This window comes from Haemaphysalis longicornis, unplaced genomic scaffold (genome assembly GCF_048455015.1).
Source record: "Haemaphysalis longicornis isolate Haplotype H1 unplaced genomic scaffold, Haemaphysalis longicornis Haplotype H1 scaffold_1, whole genome shotgun sequence".
Lineage (NCBI taxonomy): Eukaryota > Metazoa > Arthropoda > Arachnida > Ixodida > Ixodidae > Haemaphysalis > Haemaphysalis longicornis.
Window position 1 is genome coordinate 174,508,252 of NW_027526203.1, and position 27,734 is coordinate 174,535,985.

At 49.0% G+C, this 27,734-nt stretch overlaps 1 protein-coding gene across 1 annotated transcript in view; it reads right to left on the bottom strand.

The window, feature by feature from the left end:
* Positions 1-10,948: 10,948 nt before the first annotated feature.
* LOC144155791 (nose resistant to fluoxetine protein 6-like) overlaps positions 10,949-27,734 on the bottom strand; it is a 130,499-nt gene continuing 113,713 nt past the window's right edge. Inside the window, exons 13-15 of the mRNA XM_077687449.1 lie at positions 16,331-16,520; positions 13,341-13,483; positions 10,949-11,245 (exon numbers count right to left, since the gene is read on the bottom strand). Coding sequence (XP_077543575.1) covers positions 10,949-11,245; positions 13,341-13,483; positions 16,331-16,520 — 630 coding nt within the window. The remainder of the gene's footprint in view (positions 11,246-13,340; positions 13,484-16,330; positions 16,521-27,734) is intronic.

The following is a 27,734-nucleotide window of genomic DNA, read 5'->3' on the forward strand; positions in this document are numbered from 1 at the left end:
TTAATGTTGTTTCTATTTTTTAGTTTTGCAAAACTTCGTCTCACCAATTATCTCCATTTACGTTGTTATCTTTCGCAAAATCTGCATTATTATGGAAATGCAGGGCATAACACGTTTCCAATTTACCGTAATTATTTTATATCTTTCTTATTTCATAGTTTTTCAAAATTTCGTTCGACCAATCACCTCCATTTAAGCTGCTATAACGATTACAGGTCGAACGTTTGCGAAATCTGCATTATTGTGGAAATGGCATGCGTTTACGTCTTGCCATTTTCCGTAATTTTTTCATAGTTTTCTCTTTTTTTTTGTTTTTTGAAATTTTGTCCGACTAATCATCTCCATTTACGCTATTATAGCGATTACAGGTGGAACTTCCGCGATATGTGCATTTTTGTGGAAATGCAGGGCGTTCACGGTCGTGGCTGTGGGAGTACTCGGCAAAGAGTGCTGCGCAAAAAAGAAAAGAAAAAGAAAAGCAGAAGAAGCCACGTGTGCGATAGTGAAGTAGCTGTCACGAAGTTGGAAGTTTTCATTTTTGCCGCGGTGAGACCATGTGGCAATCACTGCTTGACGAAATACACACGTAGATTTAACACTTTGATGCGCTTTATGGGGTTTCGACTGTCGCTTCACACTTTCGTGTTGTTATGCTCGCGTCCTATACCGACACTCCAGCTGGGGGGAGGGGGGGGGGGGGGGTCGCCTCTCTGCCCAAGTGTAAGCACTAAGGTATGCAAACATCTTTCGGGTAAAGTAGATGAGCATTTATCATTTGCATGACGTCATGACGCAGACGACTAAAGTTTAAAAAAAATGTGCGTTAGGCAAATGTGGAGGAAAATATGCGCCACAATAAGTGGACGACTTCCGAAACAAATCATAACCGAAAAAAAAATGTTAATAGAAACATACCTGATGAATTTTTTATTGTCATTGTAGGGCTGCTGACGCCTTTCGTTATGTCGGCGAATGGGAGAGGGGGAGATAAGAGACGCGCGCTTAGAGGCTGCGCGTACGGGTCAAGCATTGCCACCCCCGACTCTTAGGGTACGCCGCAGTACTGGCCTTTTGGGGAGCGCGGCTCCGGTTCAAGACGCTTCAAAAGGGCGTGCCCAATTAAGGCAACAAAGCGCCGTTTTCCCGGAGTTGCGTGCCTCGGGGCCAGCGGGTTACGCTTGCAGTGGGTCCGGGCCAACGTTACTAGATAGGTTAGGTCTAACGTTGGTCCGGGCGGCGTCTTTTGTAAGCGCCGCGACGTCTAATGGCGGCCCGAAGCGTGAGAACTTTGCTTCTCCGATGTTTACGCGTTTTCGTGCGTCCGCCGCGTCGTAGAGAGGAGACGAATGGCGAGAATTCTACGGGGCACATTTGGCTCCACCGTTGATTGATTCGAGAGGTCGGCCTGACCAATCGTATCTGTTGCGTGGCGTACAATGAGCGCGACGAATCAAACTCCCGCGCAGGATAGCCAGCAGCAGACTTGGATGGAATCTTTAAAAACACCGGAAAACCAGCTAGCCTCCATGCTTAGTGCACGCAAAACTTTGCCGTCTAGGGTGTAACTAAGGGTCGATCGCTCAGGTTAGACACCTAGGGCGCAACCAAGTTAGTCGATCGCCAAGGCCGCAACCTCCGAGTTCTTCAAGCGAAGATTCTGTAGCGTGAGCTACACTGGCCGAAGTTGAGCAGTTCCGCGTGGCTCCTGGAGTGCCGTGCTGCGCAAGCGCAGCACTTGGCGGCCCGGTTCACTTGATGATCATGTGAGTGGAGGACGGGTGTGGAAACGATGGCTCGTGCGTCGCAGCAACACCGTGCTGCGCAAGCGCGGCACGTGGCGGCCCGGTCCACTTGATGATCATGTGAGTGGAGGCCGGGTGTGGAACCGATGGCTCGTGCGTCGCAGCAACACTGACGTGCGCCTGTGGAACCAGCTTAGCTCTGGGGTGATTAGTGACGCTGCGACGGAGCCGCTTGATAAATATACATGTGTCACATAATACGTATACCGTGTGTGTGTCATTGAAGCAGCCGTAAGCATGATAATCAAGCTAATCCTAGACAACCAGGAAAGCTAAGAATAACCAGCTGAACCTTAACTCACGCTACGTAGATCCTGGCATAGCCGATCTAAGTCCCTGCTAATTTTTCTTCCCCACCACAACGAACCTACAAACCAACCAAGGTTTTAATGCCATTTCCATAAAGCTTCTTGAACCAGAGCTTGAAATGGGCCTAGTTGGTTTCTTACTCGGAACATTGCTGGCGCTAGGCGGGGCAAGGACGACGAATTACACACAAATGAAGCGCACACTACCAACTGATTTATTAATCACAACAAACACAACTTATAAAGGAAAAAATTCAGATGACGTGAAAGGTGGAGTTAATCAATCTCGCTGAAAATGTATACAATATTTGTCATGTGCATGCGCTTGCCTACGAACTGTCAAGTAGTGCCATCTCAGTTGTCGACAGTGCAATCGATGGCGAACTGATACAGTCTTTTTCTTTTCGGATGGCGTAGGCTTCCCATATCTTGCGGGTGATCGTTTCTGAAGATTTAAAGAGGACCGTGGTGCTTTCGAATTAACAAAGAGAAAGACAGCAAAAAACCAAAGAAGCGGCCGATCGTTCTGCAGTACATCCACAAATTTTCCCACGGGTTAAAGAAGGTTGGCACGAGGCATGATGTTCCGGTTGTTTTTTCTGCTCCCAAAAAACTAAAAATGCTGTGCAAGATGACTAAAAAAACCAGAGATGCTAAAAAAAAACAGGATGTGGCATTAAGCACACGAGTAAGTTTGTCGCATGCTGCTCCGGGGTTGTTTATAGGATACCTATGTCATGCAGGAAGGCTTACATAGGCCAAACTGGACGCTGCGTTAACGAACGACTCAGAGAACACAAAAATATGTGCAAGCAAGTCTCAGCCCCAGGGCACTTGGCTGCCCACTGCACCAGACATGGGTGCTCTGCGAAATTCGAAAGCACCACGGTCCTCTTTGAATCTTCAGAAACGATCACCCGTGAGATATGGGAAGCCTACGCCATCCGAAAAGAAAAAGACTGTATCAGTTCGCCATCGATTGCACTGTCGACAACTGAGATGGCACTCCTTCACAGTTCGTAGGCAAGCGCATGCGCATGACAAATATTGTATACATTTTCAGCGAGATTGATTAACTCCACCTTTCATGTCATCTGAAATTTTTCCTTTATAAGTTGTGTTTGTTGTGATTAATAAATCAGTTGATAGTATGCGCTTCATTTGTGTGTAATTCGTCGTCCTTGCCCCGCCTAGCACCAGCAATGTTCCGACTTCTTGAACACCTGATACATCAACGCCTATCCGAGCACTTAGAAAAGCAGAACCTCTATCCTCTTGCTATGTTTGGTTTTCGCCAATACCTTTCCACGCTAGATGTGCTCATCCAGATCAAGTAAGAGGTGCTTGCCCACCTCAGCCGCACCACCTCGAAGACCATTCTCACATTAGACGTCAAGGGTGCCGTTGACAATGTTACACATCAGGCCATACTAGATAACTTAAACACCACGGGATGTGAACTGCGAACCTTTCAATTCGTCAGCGCTTTCTTGCGAGACAAAACAGCAACTCTCCGCCTGGGCCCCCTCATCTCAACTTGTTTCCACCCCCGGCCAAAGGTACGCCCCAGGGTTCGGTTATTTCACCTTTACTCTTCAACATCCCCGTGCTCCATCTCCCGGCCAAAGTGCAAGCAATCCCTGTAATTCACCACGCGTTCTATGCTGAGGATCTCACCATTTGGACAACCCGGGACTCTATCGGTAAGCAGCAAGACAGCCTACAGCAAGCTATTGACACAACAATGGAATATATCCAACCTAGAGGACTAACATGCGAACCTACTAAATCTGGCCTTCTCGTTTTTCGTTCTCCTACTAGGGGAATAAAAGCTCATACCACTACCGATCCCCAGGTCAGCATATCCGGCGCTACCATCCCACAAGTTTCCACGCTTCGCATCTTGGGAGTTACTTTCCATCAAGACGGATCCGGGTCAGCTCTTCTAACACAGCTACACGAGACAGTCACCTAGCAGACGCATCTCATTCGTCGTATCCGGGGCTCCTCATATGGACCGCGAGAGTGCGACACATGTCGCCTCGTACAAGCATTGCTCACCAGCTGTATCACTTACGGGACCCCCTTCGTCAATCTGAAACCCCAAGAGACTAACAAGTTGGACGCTCTCGTAAGAAAGACGTACAAATCGGCCCTCAGCCTGCCTACTTACACCGCGAACGAACGTCTCATAAAACTTGCCTCCACAAGACCCTGAATGAACTCATCGAAGCCCAACGCGTGTTCTCAACTGCAAAGGCTTGCCCTCAGCCCCACAGGCCGTCAGGTTTTTCATAATATGAGGGGAACCCTGCCCCCTGCTCGTCTTACCCTACAGCGCATCCCCCTTTCCATTCGGCAACAACTCAGAACAGCGCCCATACCCAGGCACATGCACCCCATTTACAACCGGGTGCAAAGAGAAGCTCGAGTACGCCACCTCGAGAAGGGTTACCGCAACCACCCGCCGACCCGGTACGCGGATATTGCACATCCCTCCCTCCCCCCATTCTCCAGCTACGCTAGTCACCCTGGACACTTCTGGCAGCATCCTTACTACGGCCACCTACCGAAATATGCCTACACCCGAAGCCGAAGCCCAGGCAATCGCCCATGCCATTACTGTATACACATCGAAATCAGCCTTATCTCACCATCATTACCGATTCACAGCAAGCCTGCCCCTTTACCAGGCCGGTCACGCCCAACATCAAGCCTTCCCCATGACCTAGAAGAGGCCATTGACTGGACTCCGGCCATGCCGGCCTGGTTAGGAATGAAGCGACTCATGCCGCAGCCCGCGGTCTGCACTACCGGGCACTCCCAACCTCAAGGACCGACACCGGGTGCTACCCTCCCACCACTGAAGACACGCTCCCTCCACTTGATTCCACCTTCTGTTCCTTACTTTCCCACTACAGACACGCACGAAAAATATAGCCCCCACCCCACCCCTCCCTCCCAACATACCACGCCGCCCTTTATCGCCGCCTGCAAACTGAAACCTTCTATAATCCCCCCATCCTACACCACATCTCGCCGTTTCTTTTCCCCTACAACTTCCCGCACTGCCACATACCTCTCACCACGAACCAACTTGTTTTCTCTTGTCCTCACCACCCTAACCCCATCCCATACCCCAACCCTGAGCAGTGGGAAGCCGAGCTGACCAGCTCAGCACCAGAGCGACAGCCAGCCCTTGTGCAACGAGCTCTGGACGCAGCTCGGACTCGCGGCCTCCTGGACTTAGGAGGCTGAGCACATCCTGGTGTGCACAATAAATGTTTAATCCTACTCCTCCCCAGCAATGGCAACGGGGCGCATGTGGCCGCTCAACTTCGCCGAGGAAAACGTCCACGCATGCAGGAATAGGCGGCAAGATTCTTCCTGCGCTTCAAATATCCCTTTGAACGCAATAAACGTAAACAGCAAAATTCTTAGTCTTTACATCGCGTGCGAGCGTTTTCCACCTGTGTGAGCGTTTTGCCTTTTCCAGCTCGCCGCAGTGGCTGTGGGAATATTGCACTACTGAGCGCTATATAACGGTTTCGATTTCCCGGCTCGGAGGTCCATGATAGAGACTATTCATAGCCGTCCCGTGGTCGAAGGGCCACCTTAGCGCAAAGTACCTCAGCACGCAATTTCCTCCTCGTCTCCTGGCGCTATCAAGGATGGATATTCCCAACATCTGATTTTCCCGGCTTGTATTAGCCCTCGCCACGGTAAGTGCGAGGGGTTGGCTGGAATAGCGACAGAACCAAGATCATCATCATCCCCATCATCATCACCAGCCTATCTCCGCCCACTGCAGGGCAAAGGCCTCTCCCATTAATCTCCAATTACCCCGGTCCTGTTCTAACTGCGACCAATTTATCCCCGCAAACTTCTTGATCTCATCTGCCCATCTAACTTTCTGCCGCCCCCTGCAGCGCTTGCCTTCTCTGGGGATCCACTCTGTTACCCTTAATGACCAACGGTTATCTTGCCTTCGCATTACATGCCCTGCCCACGTCCATTTTGTCTTAATTTCTACTAATATGTCCATCACACGCGTTTGTTCCTTGACCCACTCCGCTCTCTTCTTGTCCCTTAATGTTACACCTATCATCTTCCGCTCCATTGCCCGCTGAGTCGTTCTCAATTTAAGTTGAACCCCCTCAGTGAGCCTCCAAGTTTCTGCCCCGTAGGTGAGTACCGCTAAGATGCAGCTGTCATACACTTTCTTCTTCTGGGACAACGGTAGGCTGCCATTCATTATCTGAGAATGCCTGCCGTATGCACCCCACCCCATTCTTATGCTTCTAATTATCTCTGCCTCATGGTTGGGATCCGGTGTCACAACTTGACCTAAGTAGATATATTCGCTTATCACTTCCACTGCATCGCCACCTATCTCAAACCGCTGTGCTGTCCCGAGGTTACTGATCATACTTTGGTTTTCTGCATATTAATTTTCAGGCCCACCATTCTACTTTGTTCGTTCAGTGCGGAAAGCATGCTTCGCAATTCGTCTCCCGAGTTACTTAGCAAGGCAACGTCATCAGCAAATCTGAGGTTACTGAGGTATTCTCCATTAGCCCTTACTCCCCACCTGTTCCCAATCCAACGTTCTGAATACTTCTTGTAAACATGCTGTGAATAACATTGGATAGATTGTGTCTTCTTGTCTGACGCCCTTCTGTATAGGTATATTACTGCTCTCCTTATGGAGGATGATGGTAGCTGTGGACCCATTGTAGATATCCTCTATAGTATTCTTACATAATGCTCATCTACCCCCTGGTTCCGTAATGTCTGAACGACTGCTAGGGTTTCGACCGAGTCAAATGCTTTCTCATAATCTATGAAGGCTATATATAGGGGTTCAGTATACTCAGCGCAGTTCTCTATCACCTGATTGATCGTGTGAATATGGTCCATTGTTGAATAGCCTTTACGGAACCCTGCTTGTTCTTTAGGTTGACTGAAATCAAAGGTTGCAGAAATTCTGTTTGCGATTATCTTGGTAAGTACCTTGTAGACTACTGACAGTAAGCTGATCGGCCTGTAATTTTTCAAGTCCTTCATGTCACCTTTCGTATGGATTAGGATGATGTTCGCGTTCTTCCAAGATTCCGGTACACTTCATGTCACCTTTCGTATAGATTAGGATGATGTTCGCATCGTTTCCGCCTGTCGGATCTCCCCACCATTGACCCATCTAATTCCGACGCTTGGCTTCGTGCTCTCATGTGCAATCATGATGGGCACACGAAATATGTTGCCCCGACAGCCGATGCCCCTTTCATAGACCCACATTTCGTGCACCTTTGGGACGCGCGCCGCTCACTCATTCGCCGCTGGCGCCGGAACAAAGCCAACCGTCGCCTACGCTGTCGAATTAACATCCTCACACAAGAAGCCCAGACCTACGCGGATCAATTAGCTCGCTCGAACTGGCGGAATTTCTGTGACTCTCTCAATCCAGCAATGAACACCAAACGGGCTTGGTCCCTCCTCCGCTCGCTCATTCAACCTTCCTCACCGGTCCACCCTGTTCCCCGCATCCTCCTCTCGACAAAGCAACATCCTTACACACTAGCAGAGGACCTTCGCTTACTCATGTACCCTACTAGTACACACATTCCTGCTTCTGCGCTTCCACGCCGAGACTTCCCGCCGTCCCCCCTTGACCAGCCTTTTACAGTGACAGAACTGCACCGGGCGCTCAACACCCTTCGTCGCAATACGACGCCAGGGGAAGATCGAATAACTTATAAACTACTCCGCAACCTTCCCGACAGCGCACTTTCAAAACTCCTGGCTCTCTTTAACCACATCTGGCTCAGTGGCGAACTGCCGGCGTCTTGGAAACATTCCAAAATTATTTTGATCCCGAAACCAGGCAAACCACACACTCTTCCAAATCTTCGCCCTATCTCACTTACGTCTTGTGTTGGTAAATTGCTTGAGCGTATGGCATTGACGCGCCTTGAATGGCACCTTTCTCACAACTCTGCCCTCCCTTTAACCCAAACTGGATTCCGCCACTACATATCCAGCCAGGATACCCTCCTCCGTATTTCCCATTACGTCTACGGCTTTCGTAGCTCTTCTCAGCTCCGTGGCATCCTTTCTCTCGACATTCATACGGCCTTCGATAATGTTCAGCACACTGCCATTCTCGCTAACTTAGTCAAAACTAACTGCGGATGTCGCATATATACCTACATCCGTTCGTTCCTCTCTAACCGTACCGCTTCTTTCTCTATCCCGGGCTCTACCTCCCCCCCGTTCTATCTATCAGCTGGTACCCTCCAAGGCTCCATCCTGTCACCCAGCCTTTTTAACATCGCTTTAGCTTCGCTTCCTCCACTATTAGATGCCATCCCCCTTCTCTCCTACTCTATATACGCGGATGACATCACGCTCTGGTCAACCAAGGGCAGTCCCGGCCAACTGGAGGACACTCTTCAGCAAGCGTGTGACGTCATCCAAGGCTATGTCACGTCTGTCGGCCTCTCTATTTCGCCTTCAAAATCCGCTCTACTCGTAGTCAGTAACAAGCGTGGAGTAGCCCCGGACCGCTTTCTTCATCAGGTACAAATTTTTGGCAGCCTTATACCGCATGTTGACACCCTTCGGATTCTCGGTCTCACCTTACATAATGCGGGCAGCTCTGTACCGACTCTGCGCACACTTCACAATCAGATCACTCAGCTATCCCATCTCCTCCGCCGGGTCGCCAACCGAAGAGCTGGACTGCACGAGCATCACCTGCTCCGCATCATCGATGCTTTTGTTATGTCCCGTATACTATACACAATTCCGTATTTGCAACCCTCGCCATCTCAGCTCTCGTCCCTCGAGGCCTCTCTCCGCACACTTTACCGTATCGCTGTGGGAGTACCACCCTACGCCCCCAGCGCCACCCTTCTGGAACTAGGGATATATAATACCCTTGAAGAACGCATTGGTTGCCATCGCCAGGCCCAACTCGAACGCCTGCAGACTTCTGCCCAAGGTCGTGCTATTCTCGATACACTTAACTACCCCACTTCGCAACTATCCCCTATACCACCGGAGCACCCTCCTTGGGCGACTTTCACTAATTTACGGGTTGAGCCTTTGCCCCGCAACATGAACCCTGATCGACACCCTGTTCGTTGTGCACTGCGCGTTCAGGCCCTCTCCAGACGAATTAATTTTCTACTCTCCCATGGTTTCATCGTTTACTTTACTGACGCCAGCGACATCCCCTCAAACTGAACGGGCACGGCTTCATTTCTCCAACTCCCTTCTTTAGACACTGCCACGCTTTCCTTTCTTTCCCCACCGGGTTCGACCTCTCTCGAAGAATACGCCATTGCCCTTGCAATAGAGCACGCTACTCTTACTGTTCCTACCAGCACACCAGTATATATCTTCTCCGACTGTCAGTCAGCCCTTCGTAATTTCGCTCACCATGAGACTCGCCCACACACTACTGAATTCGTCACTCCGATACTTGCATTGAATCCTCGGCCCCGCTTCACACTGGTTTGGGTTCCTGGCCACGCTGGCATGTGCGGAAACGCCTTAGCAAACGCGCTCACCCGAGTACCTTTCCCGGGTCCGCCCATGTCCTGGCCAACCTTGTACCACCCGCCGACGGTTCGTACTCAACACCGTGCTTCCCGCCGTTACCAATTACACGCCCAACGCCTATCACATACCCTGTACCCACCCCCCAGTTCCCATCTAACTCGTGAGGCTGCGTGCCTCATTCGGCAGGCTCAAACCTCTTCACTCCCCTCCCAACACATTCTTCACCGCATCCATCGGCGCCCTGGTCATCCTTCCTGTCCCACCTGTTCTTCCTACCCATCCATCCCTCATTCTTATTGGGACTGCACCCCGCCATCACTTGACCCATCCCTTGCCTCCATCACCTCCTGGGAGCTCTGGTTGTCTCCCCCGCCGACAGCAAACATCCAGGCTGCCCAGGAAGCTCTTACAAACACGTGCACCGGATCCGCACGGACATTCTGGAGTACTACGTGGATCCGGTGAATTGAACTTTGAAATTAGGACCTGGACTTAGGTCCTGCGGAAAATAAAGTTTGTTCTCTCTCTCTCTCTCTCTCCAAGATTCCGGTACACTTGCGGTCATTAGGCATTGCGTATACAGGTTTGCCAGTTTTTCAAGTACAATTTCTCCGCCATCCTTCAAGAGGTCTGCTGTTATCTGATCGCCACCAGGTGCTTTGCCCCCTTTCATTTCTTTCAAAGCCTTTCTTACTTCTGTCGTTACTGGTGGGTTGTCTATCTCCTGATTTCTCGTGCGGCATTATCCTGGATGTCGCGGCTACTGTACCCTAAAGAACTTCTCGGCCACTACGATTATTTTATCCCTATTTGTGATGGAATTGCCTTGCTTATCTTTAGTGCATACAACTGATTTTTTCGCACGCCAAGACGCCTCTTCACTGCTTTCAGGCTAGCTCCATTTTTTACAGCGTATTTAATCCTCTCCATATACTTCCGTATGTCAGCTGTCTTACGCTTATTGATTAACTTGGAAAGATCCGCCAGTTCTATTCTGTCCGCTGGGGTGGATATTGTCATGGTTTGCCATTTCCTAATTCAATCTTTCGTCTCCTGGGAAAGCTTACCAGAATCCTGTCTAGCCATCGTGCCCCCGACTTCTACTGCACACTCCGTGATAATGCGTGTTTAAGGTTGTCGCTGGGTTCCTGTATCGTAAGCTCTGCTTCCTCGGTAAGAGCTGCTGAATATCGGTTCTGCAGCGCGATCCTGAACCAAGATAGGGGTTTGGCGAATGAATCAGCCACAGCAGCTTCTCAGAAAGGAGGCGGATTAGAGGTGGTAACACACACTGTCTCCCTTTATTACAACAAACACACTCGCACGCGGGACATTACACTTGGACGAGGGACAGTTCTGGGGCCTGTTGGGGTGAAGGTTGTGGGGCAGCTCTTGTGTCTCAGTGCTTCTTGCGGCGGCCGCCTCGCTTGGGTGGCTTGCCTCCACTTTCCTTGGTGGGCGGCGCGGGAACAGGATCCGGTCCAGCCGGCTCACGGGGGCCTCGCACACGATGAATGCGCCGGCGCTCAGTAAGAATGACCATGTGAGCCCTGAAAAGAAGAGCGTGACCTGCGCCCGAAAAAGAGAATGGTTAGGGCCACAATGCAGAATACAGGGACGTGACAGTTACCACGAACCCATACAATAAGCGGTGCGTGGTAGGGAATTTTTATTACCACTCCAAAGTTACGAGGGACTTCTGAAACACCGGATTCAGCTGTTTTACTATGTATACGTGCAACACCTTACGCAACCAGTTAATTTTAAGAGCAGAGCACTTCATGGGCTCTCCTTGTCGTAGCTCGCTAACGGTCGATGCGACTGCCGGAATCAGGCGGCGCAAGTGAGATAACGGACCCCAGTAGAGCCTGATGTACCGCCAGGGGGTCACTCCGAGGCTTTGAAAACCACGTGGTTTAAATAGTCATAACCGTTCGAATCTCGTGAACCGCTGGCGCTTGTCATACATCTCCCCGTTGTTTAGCGCAGAAGAAAACTGCCGGTACATTTCATGTAAAATCTGTATATAACCGGCAGCCCCAACTCGTTGGGTTGGTGTTTACGACAGTAAGCGAAAAAAGCGACCGCGCAATAAAAAAAATGGTGCATTCGAAATGACGCCGAAATGCTCCAGCCGCGCTAGAAAAAGCGTTCGAAATGATGCAAAACAGCTCTAGCAAGCAAACACAAAAAGAACAGAACTCCCGCTGGCGCAGTTTCAGGCAGGGGGCGCGCGAGCACTGCGAAGGCTGGAAATTCGAAATGCATTGGGTGGCAGCAGTGACCGGATAACGGCGCTGCGGTCTATTGTGGCGAATCACTGCTCTGCACTTCCGACAGCTTCCACATTGAGTGGAACGGCTTTAATATTTCAAGTAACTTTAGTAGCGTAAAAGTGGCAGGGCAGCGAAGTTAGCGTTAGCATTGTCGAGGCATGTCGAGGCGAGCTCTGCGGCTGGCCTGTATGTTTTCGCGTAGCCCGTGCATTGACTTTAGCACTACGTCCTGTGTCGGCTTGATCTGAAACGCCATCCAGGAACTGCATATGGCAACAGCGGTGCTTCTAACAGCAATGTTGGCATCCTGCCTCCGCAGCACCTATGCAAGGACGCCGATCCAGTCCGCAGCAAGAAAGAGTGGTGGCCCGGGGCATCACCGCGGCGTATTTTGTGTTCCGCACATTTTTTTTTCGAAAAAAAAAAAAACACCAAGTGCTCAGAGTGCGTAGCGCCGCAACACGAAAGCGGGTGTTTTCGAAGTCATTGCACAATATACGAATTCTGATATACCTGCCAAAAAAGTTAGCTGAAAAGTAGAAAGAAAAAAGAAAAGAAAGAAAGAACAGAGTTAACTTCACGAAGCATGCGTTTATTTTGCAGATACAAGGCGTTACGCTAAAAGCGTCACACGTTCGGCGTGATACTCGCCAAATAACGGGTTTTGCGACGCATAGCTAGATCTGGGCTGCAATTCGCGCAGTTATGGTGTTTCTCATTAGACCCCTGGCGCTCTTTATTTTCGAAATTTCTGGGGAAACTAGTGGATTGCGCTATTTTTTTTTTCATGCTCGGCACCTTTGTGATTGAACAATATTCACTAAAATGTACAGACCGGGAGATATCGTCCACACCCGCGTGAACGAGGGTTGGTTGGTGGCCAAATCCACATGTCTTCTAACTCCCAGTCCAGGTTATGCGAAACCCCTCACATCACCCACGTGCACAGAGACGTGCCTTATATCGGCAGCAGGGCCGGAAATCCGTGAAAGCACTGGGAAAAGCGTGCATGTAAAAATTGGGCCCATCTCCCCGCGAGGGGGGCTCGAGTAAATGCGTCGCATAGGGGGTGGGTGTATTGCGTTAACGTTTAGTGTTTGGGGAGTTGGTGGTAGTGAATGCGTTGTATCAGCAGCTTCTTGACGTAGTTTGAACGAGTCAAGGATATAAGGCGCGTTCGTAGCCTCCCATTTTGTGTCGGCTTTGTGGCGCAGTGGGTAGAGCACCATGTACATTGCGTTCCGCCCGCAGGGTCGAGGGATCGAAACCAGGCGCCGGATAGTATTTTTATATAGTGTAGGGGGAGGGGTGCGGACTACGACGGACGTCAACGCGGGTGACATCATGAGTTACTGAAATGCTCTGCATTTAAAAAAAGCGGGACTTACGACCACGAAGTGGCTGAAGTAGATTCGTTCCCTGGACGTGCTGAACCAGATAAGGTAAAACACCGAGTGAACCAGGTAAGCGCCGTAGCACAGCCTCCCGAGAAGTACGAAGGGTGGTGAAGACAGGAAGACGCAAGCGAAGCCTGCGAGGAACAGGAGTTGCTTCACGGCGGTTGCAGCAGTATTCGATTGACTCCTCGCAGGGAGGCAAAAAGGCACAACACGCGAAAGTACAAAGTAACATGCACACTGCTGTTAAGGCGAAAGAGTCAAATTGATTTCTATCCCTTGGCCCGACGCCCAAACATCATCTGCGTAGTTGCAGTCAATCCCGCAGTAGGCAATTTCGGCGTGAATTTTATAGGGGAGAAAAGTTGCACGCACTGAGCCGAACCCTTAAAAACAAAACAGTTCCCGGGTGAGCCACGGAGAAAGAAGCGTGTGACCGTGGGCCTGCGCTTCCCCACAACGTGGCTAATTATTGCGACCAGAGCGAAGAAACTGAGCCAATGACTCTGGCCTTCGTGCGATGTCACAGTGCAAAGAATATTTTCTCGTTAAATCATATACAGTTAACTGCCGACTTTCTTCACTTTACGCAGCGATTGGCCAATCCGGGTGAGTTTTGGGGAGGGTAAAAGTGAGCGATCGCAGAATTAAACATGGGGCTAGTGCGATGCTAATGCATCCGAACTATTTTCAGAGGTAATATAGTTTTCTTTACGCCCACGATTGTTCGCCTACCGGAGTGTAAGACCGCCTACACTGAAGTGCCCAAAGAAAAAAAAAACGAGTAAGAGCCCATGGTGCTGCTTTTAAGACACTTCTTGGGTAATTATCTTGGCCCAAATAATGCCGCCGGTGCTTAGTCAACCCCGGCCGTTGATGCTCGTTGAGGTTCGTCCCCTCCCCCTTTACCTCCTTTTCCCCCTCACACACACAGACAGTTTAAGAATAAAGAAAGGCTGGCGCTCTCCCTATACCTTTTCCAGTGGGTATACGCTTCACGCTTTACCAGTGCGCGCCATCATTCCCAGTAGCTTGCGGTCAATAGGGCAAACCCGTCTAATTGCGAGGTCCACCTGGCTATAAACAGGGATTTGCGTTGGGATCATGCGCAATGCGATACGTCGTACTAGCACTGAGTAATGTCGAAGCGGAAGTGTCCCTTTTGAATCGAATCTTGTGCGGGGGTTCAAATTCGCCTGTCTCATCCCCGCGTGATGCTCGTTAGGATGCACTGGAACGAAGACAACGCACGGAGGAACGCGAAAACCAAACGTATTGCCCCTCAGGACTACAACTCCTTCCCACTGAGGTCCACCGGGGTCGATAGCTAGGGCTTTTATTTTGAGGCCTTAAAACATAACGACAAATAACCTTGCTGGCATCTTGCCGTTAGTATGATTAATGAGCCGCTTTGAAACACGCAATCCTATCTAGCCTGGAAGCTGAAAAAAAAAATGTTTCCCGTACTGCGCTAACTTCCTGGACCACTCGTATTGACGATGTGAAGAGAAATCTCACACAGCGAAACGTCTCAAAGCTGTTAATTAGGCAGGATAAATATGTCAATTTTGTTTCACAGCTAAAAACATACAACTGGACCTGTAAGTGTGTAGCCGGCTGATCTAAATGGCATCAATTATGTGTTATTTAACCTTTATGAATTTAATAAGGTTCTGCACGGGAAGTTTAGGCTAGTTGGTACACCATTGAACAAAAGTTTACAGCGCGAAAAAAAGAACGAAAGACGAAGAGTGGCCACACTCGCTAAATCGTGCCTTCACTTTCGTTTTGCTGTTTCCTAATTTTTTTTCATTACTTGCAGTGCCTGCCGTTTTCTAGGCATGTTCGCGCAAATCGGCATGTGTGTCAATACGCAAATTTGTGTGTGCGTGTGTGGGTTTGCGAAAAAGATATCATTTGGAAGTATCACTTGTCCGTGTCACCACTCTTCGCCCTTTTTTTTCGCGCTGTTAACTTTTGTTACATAACACATTCGTTATAATTTAGACGTTAGACTAAGAATGGATTTTTTCCTCAACTTTAAAAGCTAGGCAACATATTGCGACGAATGTAGCGTGCGGAGCCGGCTCAGTCAACCCGTACACTTTACAAACGGCTTAGTGCGCTACGCCACAACACCTGAGTAAGCGGACCCTCAGCGATCGACGGTGCAGGTTCAGAAAATTACCGTTTTAACTTCTATAAGACAGCACGCAATTCCAGCAGCACGTGTGCATTTTCGAGGGTTTAGCCGATATCCCCGTCTTCAGTCTGCCTACGTTGGAAATCCACCACTACGAGATGAAGCGGGTATGTTGACAAGGCGAACAATAAGTTCCAAGCTGTCGTTAGGCGGACGGGGCGCTCATTTCGGAGGTGAATCATGATGAACGGGAACCAACAGATTCGATCGGTAACACTGCGTGGGTGTGCCTCATTACACACGAATGAGACAGGCTGGATAGCAGATAGAGGAGTCGGGGAATAGTGCAAACCGACACACGTACTGGTGAAATATCGGACTTTCGTTGCTTGCGTGATACTTCTTTGAGTAGAGTGAAAGCTTTGTACGAGTGGCAGCATGCAGAAGTGGACTTGTGAGTGCCCTATCAGGAGCAAGAAGGTCTGGAATCGATATTGCGTTCACCCTCGGGATTGAGGGACGGCGAATATCTGGCTGATTTTGCCTATACGAACACCGTAGAAATAGCGAAAGTAATCGCCTAGTTACACGATCTCCTTTGTCAAGTCCGTTACGCAATACGGCACCATGCATGCCCTATGGATAGCTATAAAGAGTAATTATTGCCATTGCCTTTGTTTGAATTTACACAGGCCGAATTAACACGGACTGTTGCAGGGCCTTGCCGGACACTCGGTACACTACTATGAATTCGCCTACCTCGTCTGTTCCCGCTTCTCGGGTGCAGCCTTAAAGCAAGCCTGACAGGCGTTCCACAACATTTCAGAACATCACTCACCGGCCCTGCAAGTTGAAAATGCGTACATAACCCAAGAGGCGCACAGGGACCAAAGGATGCGGTCCAGGAACGCCACTACCAGGGTTGCTGCCACGCCTGCCGGAACGCTGTCTTGATACCAAGGAATCTTCAAAAAGATACATGTTGCGCCGCTCACGGTGGCGGTCACCCACGCCGTCACCTGCATTGACTGGTCACCACATACGCCAAAGAAGCAAACATCACGAAATGAACATCTTTTTGATGCTGTACAAAAGTAAATGCGTTCTCTATATCCGCATATGGTGTCCGCGGAAGTTATTTCGTGCGGGAACGTGTCTCACATCTCCAGTGTTTGCTCGTGCATTCGAACTGAATTGAGTAAGACTTTTCGAACGTTATAAGAGAACAGTTTCCCGCGACAATTACTACCAGCCGAGAAAAATTGGCTGCCGCTGTAGTGGTATTGTGTAGAAGCGAGAAATTGGCGTTTCTCACACAGCCTGGGCTGTGGGGCGAGTGGCTCCGGATTAATTTGCACCAAGTGTGCCACATTGTAAATATACGTTTAATGTAGCGGGCACGTTCGAAAATGAAATGTTGCCGCCGACAACTGCGTAAAAAAACGCAGAAATGGTTCCTACTACACTGAATCCTCGGCTGTCGAGCCAGGCAATTTTAATAGCGCCCCGGTACAGAAGCGCAACGCATCCCCCCCCCCCCCATCCCCTTCTCTCCCCGCCGCCGATATTGTATTCGCATGCGGGAACGAGAAGAATTGGCCTATGGCATCATAAGGCATTTTTTGCCTTATGAATTGGCCTATGGCATCATAAGCCCACCATAAGGCATTTTTTATCGAAACCGAAATCGCCATTAACAGGCCTAAATTTCCTCGGCGAGAAATCCGAAACATCTTTGCTTTTCGAATGAATGTACCTGATTCCTTTTCATTCAGGCGAGATGCCTTGACGCACCTGCACTCTTTGTCATTCTATTCTCCACCCAGGGAGCCCCTATGTTACGTCAAATATATGTTCTTCGCCGTCATTGATTTCGTGTCGGTGCCGGGCGTGGAGAAAACCACCGCAAATGCGCGAATCGTACCAAGAGACCATAACCAGCGGCGTACATTCAGTGACAACGCAGATTATTACAACAGTGGGCGCGCAGCCCGTTTTCAGTTATTCGGCAAGTCGGCATTGCTAGTGATGTCGGAAAGCATGAAATATGTTTTTCATCGTACGTTAGAATCAATAAGATTACTGCCATGCAACGCTCAATACAGGTAAGGCACATATGGTGCACCCTATATCACACATTTATGGTTCCCCTAATTGAAGCTTCGGAGCTCAGTTTTAACACACTACACTCCCCTTCACGCCCTGGGGGAAAGGTTATGAGGCGACCCTCGACGTACGCGCGAGTACAAGTTAGGAGGTAGACTACAGCATGAGAAGCCGCTTTCGAGCGTATACGGGAGTGTGTGCGCTGCGATAATCGTGGGTGCGTTTAGAGTAGCTAGCGCCGCGAAAACGTTTTATATGAGGCCGCCATTTATATCAGGCCACCCTATACAAGGGCTTTAAATATAAAAGCTGCATCCTGCATTACGTCTATCGGGAGGGATAGCGTATTGGGACGCGTAAGTTCTTAATCCCAGAACAATTACTCGTAGTGAGTCTATCAGCATCAAATTGCATCAACGCGCCCAAACAGCAACTCTTGCATTGGCCCTTCGCCGATCACCGACAGCGTCAGCCTATAGCGAATGCAAACAGGATAAGGGCGAGAACTGCATGGTCATCGCGCTCCCATACTAATCGCGGAAACTGTTGCACTTACCCGCGCTGAAGCTTAGTTGACGTCACTGTCGTTTCAGATGCGACGGTGAGTGAGGCAATTTTAATAGGGAAATGTTAATTAGATGCCACTTTTGGCCTTAACCAGCCAACTATTCGGCGTAACAAAGTCATGGCACATCTGCTTCCCGGAACGCGGTACCAAAACCAGTCCTCCCTCCTCCCCATTTTTCCAATATTGTGGGCTGGTATTTGTGGCACGTATGCAATAAGCGCGGTTAGACACGAAAAGATATCTATGCTCCGTTGCAAGGGGATCACCAGTGCCCATGGTGTGTCGCCAATAACAAACCATTGTCAAGTGCTTGCAAATAGTTCCTCGCTACTTTGCGAACGGCCCTGACTGCACACATTTCCCCCAGAAGTTCTATCACAACCCGGGAAATTTTTATGTACGCTAAACCTATGGCACCACGCCTGATTACAAAGGCAAGAAAACTAGTCGAGCGTCGCTCGAGGGATCAAGGTTGTATATAGATATCTGGCTAGAATGTTCAGTCAGAAATAGGGTGTGGAGAGAGGAAAACGGTATTCGCGAAGACAAAATTAAGATACGTAACGTAGGTCATGAACCTGATTTCAATGACGTCAGTGCTGCATTGCAAGTGAGTAATGGGTCATTAATTCACGAACCAAAACTCAGGTCCGAGCTGAAGTTAATAATTTTGATCCAATGTTTTAGTTGTTATTGACTGTACATCCAACAAAATGACGATGAAACTACAGTGAAGTCGCACAATAAAGACCCGACGTCGCCTTCGTTGTCACCGCTGCTTATGGGGTGTTGGCACAGGCATTTTCGCGCTCAAAAAAAAAAAAAAAACAACTGAAACGCTCACGCCATAGCGCAAACAGTACCACGGCAGAAAACACGACAAGCGATGACATTTAAAATATACCCGCATACCAATTAACTAGCCCGCATCGACACAATAAGTTCCAAGATATACCCGTCCTACAGCGGCACCCGGAATTTCGGCGCTCCTGTTGACCCACAGCGCGCCACATTCGTAGGACAGTAATTGCTTCTGGGCGGTTAGTTCACGTACTAATACAAGAGGCGTGAAAGACATCCTGACACAGACCCACCAAAGCCTTACAAAATTTTTTTTCTACCCCAAATCTTGGGGATTTCATCCAAAAGAATGGACAATCGGGAGAGCTGGTAATGGTTCATAACTTACTAACAGCGCGTGGACAAGGGACAAAAAAGTAGGACGAACGCGGTCCTGTTGCTTTTGTTCGTCCCTCGCACGTCAATAAGTCATGGACAATTTCACGCCCGGTTTAAAACAGGGTATTGACCGTGAACTGAGCGCGCCAATAGGTACCGTAAGGACAGGTGTAAGGTGCGTTTGAACTCTGTGAAAGAACATTCACGAGCATGCTCACGCGCTCTAACACCAGGCGCCCGCCTAAAGATCGGCGCGGCCACGAAATTTTAGGTTGAAATGCGCGAACCTATAAGCCGCACGACAAGCGAAACATTTCACCTGACAGAAGGCACGAAACGCAGCAGCCGCAACCAAGGAACCGGGGGATGGGAGAAAAAGGAAGTTGCTGAAATTTCTACGGTAGGCACGAAATTCGCAACTAAATATGCCATTCAGTAGCGCTACTACTAAATATTCATCCTGAGACCCATCGAATATGCGCTGTCAAGGCTGCCCGTCAAGTCCCTAGCATGCCGATTTCCGAAAGGAACAGCTCGCGCAGCACGTGGGTGAAAAAAAAAATTCGGCAGGTCCGCCACAGTGGCACGTGACTCCGGACGCCAGCGTCGCGAAACCATCGAAGGCTACTCGTCGGCCGCGTATGGTCCGCCACCTTCGGCCCCAGAGATAAGCCAGTCTCTGGCTCATTGTTAATACACATCACATCCAGCACTTCAAAGTAAATAAACCAAAAAAAATTAAAAAATTGTACAACAAGAGCTTGGTAAATCGTCCAGCCATATAAGCCACTGACCGCCGCCCGCAGTGTTAGCGCAAGCGGTGAACCGGAGCCACTTAGCTCGTAAGTACACGTCATAATATTTTGCCGTCAAGAATCGCTGAGAAAATGCCGACCAAAAAAGAGAAAAGGACGTAAAGCGCAAAGCGAATGCTGAGCATCCATCTCGTCCTGCCAATAGCTTGACAGGAAATTGACCGCTGAGCCGAAGGGCCCCGCCCCATCGCCCAGCCAGGGTGTAGTGAAAATGGCGACCGCGTTCCATTCTGTCCCGGCCCGCTAGCCCTAACCGAAATTTCGCCCTAACGCCGATGAGCGCAAGCAGCGCACTCGCGCCTCGCCTTCGCCGAGATCGCGCAACCTGAGGCTCGCCAAGCTAGGCTGCCTAACCGAAGGCGTACGGGGGAGGCAACGTACCGGCGTCCCGCGGAGGCAGAGCTCCTCTGCGGCGTGACGAACGGCCCATGGTCCGCAGCTCGAATGACGGAAGCCACCCGAGGGACGGTAGCGCCTCGCGTACTTTTCGGGCACGACACGCGCACTTCTTCATGCACCAATCGCTATCAAGATCCGTGTGCTTCACGATGATGATTATCCTGACGACGAAGACGACGACACGTCGTAATTATGGTGGGCATTTTTTTTCTTCTGTTTATAATCTCTCCACTTTTACTTCTTTAGTCCTCTACTGTTAATGCATATATTTATATATCTTTCTTTTTCCCCAAAACCGTTATAGTTCCTTTCGGTAAAGCACCCATTTCCTTTCTAATCCCCATGAATGGGTAAAAGCCGTCCAACTGGTACTAGCACCACCATCCCCAAGTCAGGTTCAACTACTGGGTTTTGTACTTAGAGGCACGCATTCCTGAACTCCGAGTCCGATTTCTCTTGATGACGGTTCAAACTTACCTCCGCATGTACGAAGCCCCCTCTGGAGCTGCCAAGCCTGTATTCATTTGTGATCCGAGTTTATTTTTTACATCTCCGTGGCCGAAACGCATTTCCTCCCTACTGCAATTCGTTCAAACATGCCTTGATTGTATTTCTGTTAAGCTATATGAAGTTATTCCAGTATCCCACTATCGAGCCAGAAACAGTTTTCTTTCAAAACCCCTTCCGTTCGGCTGCAAAGCTTCTCCCACGTTCTGTATTAACCGCTATTTTAAATGAGTATTTATTCAAGCATCCTACTTCTTCTGTGATTTATACAGATGCATCTCAAAATGGCGAGAAAGCTCGAATTGGTATTTTTCAGAATCTAAATTGGAGTTATTCGCCACGAATCCCGGACGACACAACCATCTTTATGGCAGAATTTTCAGCTACAGCTCTCGCTCTATTTAAAGTACCGCAGCATGGATCAGAAATCATCATATTATCCGGTTCGATGTCAGTTATATCGGCATTAACCTCCTCTTCCGACTCTCCCTTGAACCGCACATTATTGTTTTTTGTTCCAAGGCACGTGAAGAAGGTACGTTTGGCTTCGGTCCCTGGCCATACGGACATCAGGGGCAACGAGCTAGCGGATTATCTATAGTCTCGCTGTCACAGCTCCCGTTCGATTCGGCATACCTAATCTGGCTCTCTTTGCGTCCTCAAGATTAAGACGATATTTGAATTTAGTCGCTATCCCATTCAGATGCTCTCATATCACTTGAAGAGTATCAACATTTAAAGTTCGCGTGGAATGTTCATTTTTGTGGATCTCGGCAATGCCAAGTGACCTTCACCGAGCTACGCTGCAGGATTCTGAGGCTAAATTTCTACCGGTTTAGAAGAGGGCTTTCGCCTACGGAACTATGTGTGCGGTGCCAGGTCCCTGAAACAATCGAACATTTTTTTTCTGTCCTGTCGTCACTTCTGAGCAGCTAGACAACTGCTTTGGAAGGATTCAATTGAGCGTTTGGGGTTGACTCTATCTGTACCACTTATATTATCTATTGGGGCTACAAGTTTGGGGTATGCAATATATATATATATATATATATATATATATATATATATATCTTGAATTGGTGAAGGGTACAAAATAATGGGTAATTCGGGTTTTAATCATACCGAAGTTTCATTTCAGGGCCTCTGTCGTTCCGGAAATAAATTAGTATTCTGAGGTCCTCACGAATTTAAACAAGTGAGTTAGCCCTGGCCAATCCCCCGTTGTGGGCACGTAAAAACTTTGAGGGCATCATCATCATCATCATCATCACCACCACCACCACCCCCACAATGAATCACTACTCTGCAGACCATTCTCCGCTACTCATGCAGAAACTACGGCAACGGTCGCATTTCAATATCCGGCCACCGATTACTAAAAAAGCACAAGGATACCCTGAACCCCACCATACTGATATGGACGCCAGGTCACGCAGGGCTCGACGGAAACGAGCGAGCACACGCTACAGCCCTAGCATGCACCCTCCGGGCACCGCACCGGTCGCTCCGTGACCCAGAGCCTGTCCAGCAGCAGTACCGTGCACTTCTGCAACACCACCGCCTTGCCAGATGTGCCTACCCACCACCGCACCACAAGCTTACCCGAAAAGAGGCTGTAGCCTGGCGGCAACTACAGGCCAACACATACCCCCACCTTAGCTTCCTGCATATCATACACCCCACAATATATCCACCAACATGCCCACACTTCAGCGAATATGCGACACTGTACCACACCACGTGGGCTTGCCAGAACACACCAGCAGCCCCCATTATTCTCCCCCCCCCCTCGAGCAGTGGGAGGTCGCGCTGTGCAGTTCGGACCCTGAGGACCAGCGACAGTTGGTGGACCGGGCACGCAGGACCGCAGCCGCCGCAGGGACCCTGGACTGAAGGCTTCTATCGCTTTCAAGCGCGAACCTCTTGAATAAATGTTTTACCACCACCACCACATCATCTCATATGGCAGTAACCTACGTTCACAACGCACAGAGCCTTCATGCCACCCAATCTCGATCCGAACACAATACAAACTCCAAAGTTCAGCATAAGAACTTCTTAATGGGAACAATATAGCGGCGGGTCAAACATCATGCACCCCTCCATCTAACGACGAGGATGGTTGAACGCGAAGCTTTCTCATGATGGATTCTTTGGTTGGTCGATCCCACACTGTGAGTATGTGCTACTCTGGAGTTACGCACGAATTTTTCAGAATACCCACAGCAACTCTCGGGTGTGCACTCCGGAGGCCTAACGTTTGGGTTTCGGGTGTACGGCGCGAATTCGGTACGTGCTGCTTGGCTTTCCGTGAGCAATTTTTTTAGTGGGTGCCGGTTTGAGGCGTTAAACCCCAAGATGTTATGTTAGGCCTGACGTCCCAAACCATAAAATGGGAAGTTAGGACTAACGTCTTGTGGCTAAAAGCCTTACGGCATACAGAGCAACGCCATTCTTCTCGTGATGGCCTCTTCGGTTGGCGTCTGCATAGAGATTTATAATAATACACGCTAGAGGGGACACTGGCGCTAGTGTCTATGCGAGCCGCAAAATGGTGGCTTCAAACCCCTCGGAAGCAGCCATCCCTCGAGGATGCGGGATTTTCAGATGACTCGGCTGTCATCTTCACTTGACTTAAAGTACTTTTTTTGGGTGCGGAGTACCTTAGGACCGCACAATGTCCATCCGCGTCCGTGCGCACAGCATTTACAATCGCAAAAAAATCACACAGGCACCGGCACGATTCGAGCCTGTGTCTGGTAGACCAGACAGAGTTAGTGTCAGTCATCTTACCCATTGGGCTACGACGGTTTTTTTTTAATACATGGAAATTTTAGAAAACTTTAGAAGATGAGACACTTAACGCACAATAAAAACACTAACAGATAGCAAAGGGCAAGGCATCAGTCGAACAAAGATCAAAACTCAAGCAAGCAAACGCACGCATCCAAAAGAGGCAGCCACTCCGGTGAATCACTCTGCGCAGCATAAACGGTCCGCGCCAACGCTACTTGTTCCCGAAAAATGCATTTGGTCGGCCTAGGGGGTTCCGCATGCCGATCAGTCATGCAGCACTTTCACAAGCTAAACAATCCTAGGAGAACAAAAACGTCATATGGCACCCGATTAACATCTTCAAATGGCAGGAAGCGAATGGTGTACGGGGTGGTGTCAATGTCCTTTTTAGTGACCGCTGCAAAACGTCCCAGAAGAACACAGCGTCCCGGCACAGCACAAAACAATGATCAATTGTCTCTGGTTGATTACAGAGGCAACAATTGTCCGATCAAGGAATAGCCATTCCCTTTTCGCGCAGCCATGTCTTAACTGGGAGTGTGGAAGAATGAAGTTTGAAGAAAAACGTTTTGGCATTTGGCGGAATACACATACTCATTACGTGTTTCAAAACATTGTTTTTCTGCTGGCCTAAGTAAGACTGGCGATAAATAGGCACCGGGAATAGACCTTCAATAAGAGTGCTCGTCATAGTTTTCCTTGACATGCTGAACAGATATCTCAAGGAAAATCACGCGGAAAGAAAGTTAAAAGACTCCAAGACCTCCTTGAGAGACCCCCTTGGATGCTTCGTATTAACTTCGCCCGTACATAAAGCAAAAAAGGCAAATGGAAACTTATGCGCTGCTGAAGTACAGTTAGTAAAAGTGGGTGGTGGTGGTGGAGAAACTTATGATCAACCAATTTGTAGAAGAAAAAACGAGACACAAGTTGGTGCACAAACAAATGCACGAGCCCAACACCCCCTGCCTTTAAAGGAAGAAACAAGTTGTCCCTGCGCATAGGTTCCCATTGAGAACCCCACACAAATGTTGCAAAAACTCTATGTAGGGCCTGAACTTTTGTTCGCGCACATTGAAGCACTTGAAGCACATAAAGGGGCTTTGTGGCAAGGAAGACATTACACACTCTTGCACGTGCAAACACAGAGAGGTCTTGCCCATTCCATGCCGGCGATGCGCGCTAAACTTGCGTGAGCGCTGATGACCAAAGAGGCCCTGTGTTCCGTATTTGATGTAACGGCACGCCGAGGTGCTGAAGTGGGGCGCAATCCAAAATTATACCTGAGAATCTGGATGGTTTCATTCCCCGTTGTCCGATCCAAAATCCCTTAGTTTTTTCTATATTGACATCCGCTCCAGACACATCGCAGAACTGCTTAGTCACTGTAAGGGCTTCCTGGAAACTCATTTTGCAGCGCAAAAATACGCTGTATCATCTGCATAAGCAAGCACCTTAACTTCGCACGATTGTAAGCAAAAACATTTCACTCCTTGACTCTGCTGAATACTGAGACAAAGAGGCACGAGGTACAATGCGAACAGCAACGGTGACAGGGGGCAGCCTTGTCTGACAGGCGACTTGATCGCAATCGGCTTAGACAGAATACGATTGACGATAAGCTGTGTAGTGCACCGATTATAGCACAGCTTTATGCCCTTATATAACACATAACCTAAGTTGACGGCTGCAAAAAGTGAGGATAAGAAATTGTGAGAAACCCGATCAAACGCTTTTGCAAGGCCAATTTGTATTAGGGCCACCTGATCTACCGAATCTTGGAAGAACGCGAACATCATCCTAATCCGTAAGAAAGGCGACATGAAGCACTTGAAAAATTACAGGCCGATCAGCTTTGGGGCTCCTCCGACTGTCCGGTCCGTTCAGCTGAGCGGGCCGTCGCGGCATTTTTCGCTCCCGCACTGAATTCCAAGATGGCTGCCCCCAGCGGGGTGAGCGTTACTGCGAACTCCGTTTCTTCGGGTGACACATCAGCGACGGAACCGCGAAAACGTAAGGTACTTACCAAGGTAATCGCTAACAGAATTTCTGCAACCTTAGATTTCAGTCAACCTAAATAACAAGCCAGGGTTTCGTAAAGGCTTATCAACAATGGACCATATTCACACGACCAATCAGGTGATAGAGAAGTGCGCTGAGTATACTGAACCCCTATATATATTCTTCATAGACTATGAGAAAGCATTTGATTCGGTCGAAACCTCAGCAGTCATTCAGGCATTAGGGAACCAGGGTTTAGACGAGCATTATGTAAGAATATATACTAGAGGATATTTACCGTGGGTCCACAGCTACCATCATCCTCCATAAGGAAAGCAGTAAAATACCTATAAGGAAGGGCGTCAGACAAGGAGACACAATCTCTCCAATGTTATTCACAGCGTGTTTACAAGAATATTCAGAACATTGGATTGGGAACAGGTGGGAGTAAGGGTTAATGGAGAATACCTCAGTAACCTCAGATTTGCTGATGACGTTGCCTTGCTAAGTAACTCGGGGCACGAATTGCAAAGCATGCTTTCCGCACTGGGCGAACAGAGTAGAACCGTGGGCCTGAAAATTAATATGCAGAAAACTAAAGTAATGATCAATAACCTCGGGATAGCACAGCGGTTTGAGATAGGTGGCGAGGCAGTGGAAGTGGTAAGCGAATATATCTACTTAGGCCAAGTTGTGACCCCAGATCCCAACCATGAGGCAGAGATAATTAGAAGGATCAGAATGGGGTGGGGCGCATATGGCAGGCATTCTCAGATAATGAATAGCAGTCTACCATTGTCGCTGAAGAAGAAAGTGTATGACAGCTGCATCTTACCGGTACTCACCTACGGGGCAGAAACTTGGAGGCTCACTAAGAGGGTTCAACTTAAATTGAAAACGAGTCAGCGGGCAATGGAGCGTAAAATGATAGGTGTAACATTAAGGGACAAGAAGAGAGCAGAGTGGGTCAGGGAACAACACGTGTTAAGGACATATTAGTAGAGATTAAGAAGTAGAAATGGACGTGGGCAGGGCATGTAATGGGAAGGCAAGATAACCGCTGGTCATTAAGGGTAACAGAGTGGATCCCTAGAGAAGGCAAGCGTTGCAGGGGGCGGCAGAAAGTTAGATGGGTAGATGAGATCAAGAAGTTTGCGGGGATAAATTGGTCACAGTTGGCACAGGACCGAGGTAATTGGAGAATAATGGGAGAGGCCTTTGCCCTGCAGTGGGCGTAGATAGGCTGATGATGATGATGCTTATAATGATCTACCGAATCGAACACGCACTCCAAGACAGAACGAGCGATATGAATATTTGTGTGAATACTCCTGCCCCGAATACCGCAAATTCGGTGGGACCCCACTAAACTAGTGATTACAAATTGAAGGCGCCTCGATAAAATTTTTGCAAATATTTTGTAGTCAACGTTGCAGAGGAAGATTGGTCGGTAACCCTCTACATACCTCAGTTTCTCTGCATCCGCAGTTTTGGGGATTAGCACTGTGTGTCCTGAATAAAAGGTTGGCGGCAAGATATTATGGTTATAGGCAGCCGTAAATACGTCTAAAAGAACTAGAGCAAGGATACGTGAGTCAGTGCCCGAGAGTCAAACGGCTTACTCCCTCGCCTGTAACGGTGCGGAGCTTCTTAGGACCTCCCAATGTCCGTCCGCGTCCATCCGTGCGCACACCACCATAAAGCGAAAATCAAGCGAAATTCGATTTGAGCCGTGAGTTGCAATTTCATTTAGGGAATAATCAAGGTGCAACTCAAGGCTCAAATCGAATGACGGTTGGGGCGCAAATCGGTTGTCACTCGGGGCGCAACTTGGATGTCATTTCGAGTCCCCGTACTCCGCATCCTCGCCA